General features: G+C 35.8%; 1 protein-coding gene across 1 annotated transcript; it reads right to left on the reverse strand.

Moving 5' to 3' along the window:
- Window positions 1-299: 299 nt before the first annotated feature.
- On the reverse strand, window positions 300-1,448 carry LOC109221650 (protein EXORDIUM-like). Its single transcript, XM_019386118.1, has one exon. It carries the CDS (start codon window positions 1,395-1,397, stop codon window positions 462-464), a length of 936 nt encoding a protein of 311 aa, XP_019241663.1. The 5' UTR covers window positions 1,398-1,448; the 3' UTR covers window positions 300-461.
- Window positions 1,449-1,809: the final 361 nt, after the last annotated feature.

Consider the following 1,809-nt stretch of genomic DNA (forward strand, 5'->3'; position numbering starts at 1 on the left):
CCCCTTTTTGACTTGTTTAGAACAACAAATTCCAAAAGTCTTCATTTTTTCTTTAACTCTCCCAATCAAACAGGTTCATATAAATTAGAACAGAGAGAGTACTAGCTAATTGTGAAAAGTCAACTATTCTCTCTGTTCTCTCTGTTCGTTTTTAGTTGTCCATTTTTGAATAGTTAATAATAAAGGTAAAACAAGAAGAAAAAAAAATTTGTCTTTCTCTTAGTTTGCTAAAATAAACAAGTAAAATTGAAAATATATTTTTAAAATAGTGGACAAATAAAAGTGAATGGAAGGAATCATAGATAGACCAAACAAAATATATAAACTAAAGAACCATACACGGGACGAAAATACATTTTCCTCAAAGTAAATGTTAAAACTACGTATAAACAAAATTTACATAAACTAAAAGTAAACATTTGAAGTGCTCCATCTTCTAGCAGAAGTATATGTGTATTATTCTAGACAATAGTTGAGCAAGCTGATTTATTTGGATCAAAAAGCCCAGGCAACAAATACTTTCTTCCGTTTGTACCATGCGCATTATAGCTTGCACCACTTATCGTATCCACAAGCAGCTCACCTGCATAACCTGGATAAGCTCCTCTACCATACAGCCCGGCGCAAGCCGAAGCCGCTTCAAGCGGCGCTTCCGCCGGCCCCTGATAGTAGCCGTTTCCGTAGGGGTTCGTTACAACTCCGGCCAAAAGACTCGCTATATTTACAACCATGCCATCCGTACCCACGTCACCATTTGGTGCACCCAATGGCTTGTCCCGTGGTCCATAAATTGGTTGGTGAAAAGGCCACGCACATTGACCGGGGCACTGAGTCACCGAGTTACCCACCCATATGAAAACGGATTTTTTGCCTTGACCCGACCCGTGATACCCGCAATTGCTCATGCAGAAGCCTTCAACTATAACATCTTGGGCTGTTAGGACCAAGGTTAATTCACCTTTTCTTGAGTTTAAATTTGCCAACTCAGATATCTGGGATTTCTTTATGTTTTTTCCAAAGGAACAATTTTCATCTTTGAACTGATCAGATAAAACAAGTCGGGTTTCTTTTTTACCCGCTTTTGTCAAGTAGGTTTGAATGGTTTGCCACCATTTTGAAACAGTAGGTGTTTTAAGTGACCCCATTTTATTAACAGAATTTATAGATTGAAGAAAATCCACAATAATGGATTTTTGGGCTGGTGAGAATTGTCCGTACCAAAGAATGGATATTTTTAGCTCTCCTTCTAATAAGGCACCATTATGGTACGTAAGACCCATTGGAGGTGGTTGATAGAGTGAAAGCAAGTTTCTTGTGCCACAAGTAAAGCGGATAAAGCTGAGGAAAACAAGAATAAGAAGTGGATAAGGGATTTTGGAATACTGAAAGGAATCCATATTTGAGAAACGTTTAAAGATAATAACTAGATTTTGGGTTGGATTATGAAATGAGATAGCTACGGAGTGAAGTGTTGGGGGTATATATAGGTGATGAGGTGCATGAATATGTGACAGTAGGGGCTTCATATGTAGCTTTAATGAGAAGCTAGCTCTCATTTAAATTCCAATAACTAATTCAACATTGGTATGCTACACCATAAATTAAATTATCATGGAGGATGAAGGAATAATATATCGCAAAATATTTAATAATTACATAGATTCAACCAATTAATGAAAGACATGTCTTGTATATGAAATAAAAATGTCTATTTACTTAATAGTACTGTAGTGAAGTGACATGTATTCTCATTCTAATTTAAACGAGTTAAATTATTTAATTTGATATAAATTTCATATAAAGATAAAT

This window comes from Nicotiana attenuata, unplaced genomic scaffold (assembly GCF_001879085.1).
Source record: "Nicotiana attenuata strain UT unplaced genomic scaffold, NIATTr2, whole genome shotgun sequence".
NCBI lineage: Eukaryota > Viridiplantae > Streptophyta > Magnoliopsida > Solanales > Solanaceae > Nicotiana > Nicotiana attenuata.

What these genes read in the sequence shown, in the direction of transcription:
- LOC109221650 (XM_019386118.1), bottom strand. Translation starts at nt 1,397, where the DNA reads ATGGATTCCTTTCAGTATTCCAAAATCCCTTATCCACTTCTTATTCTT.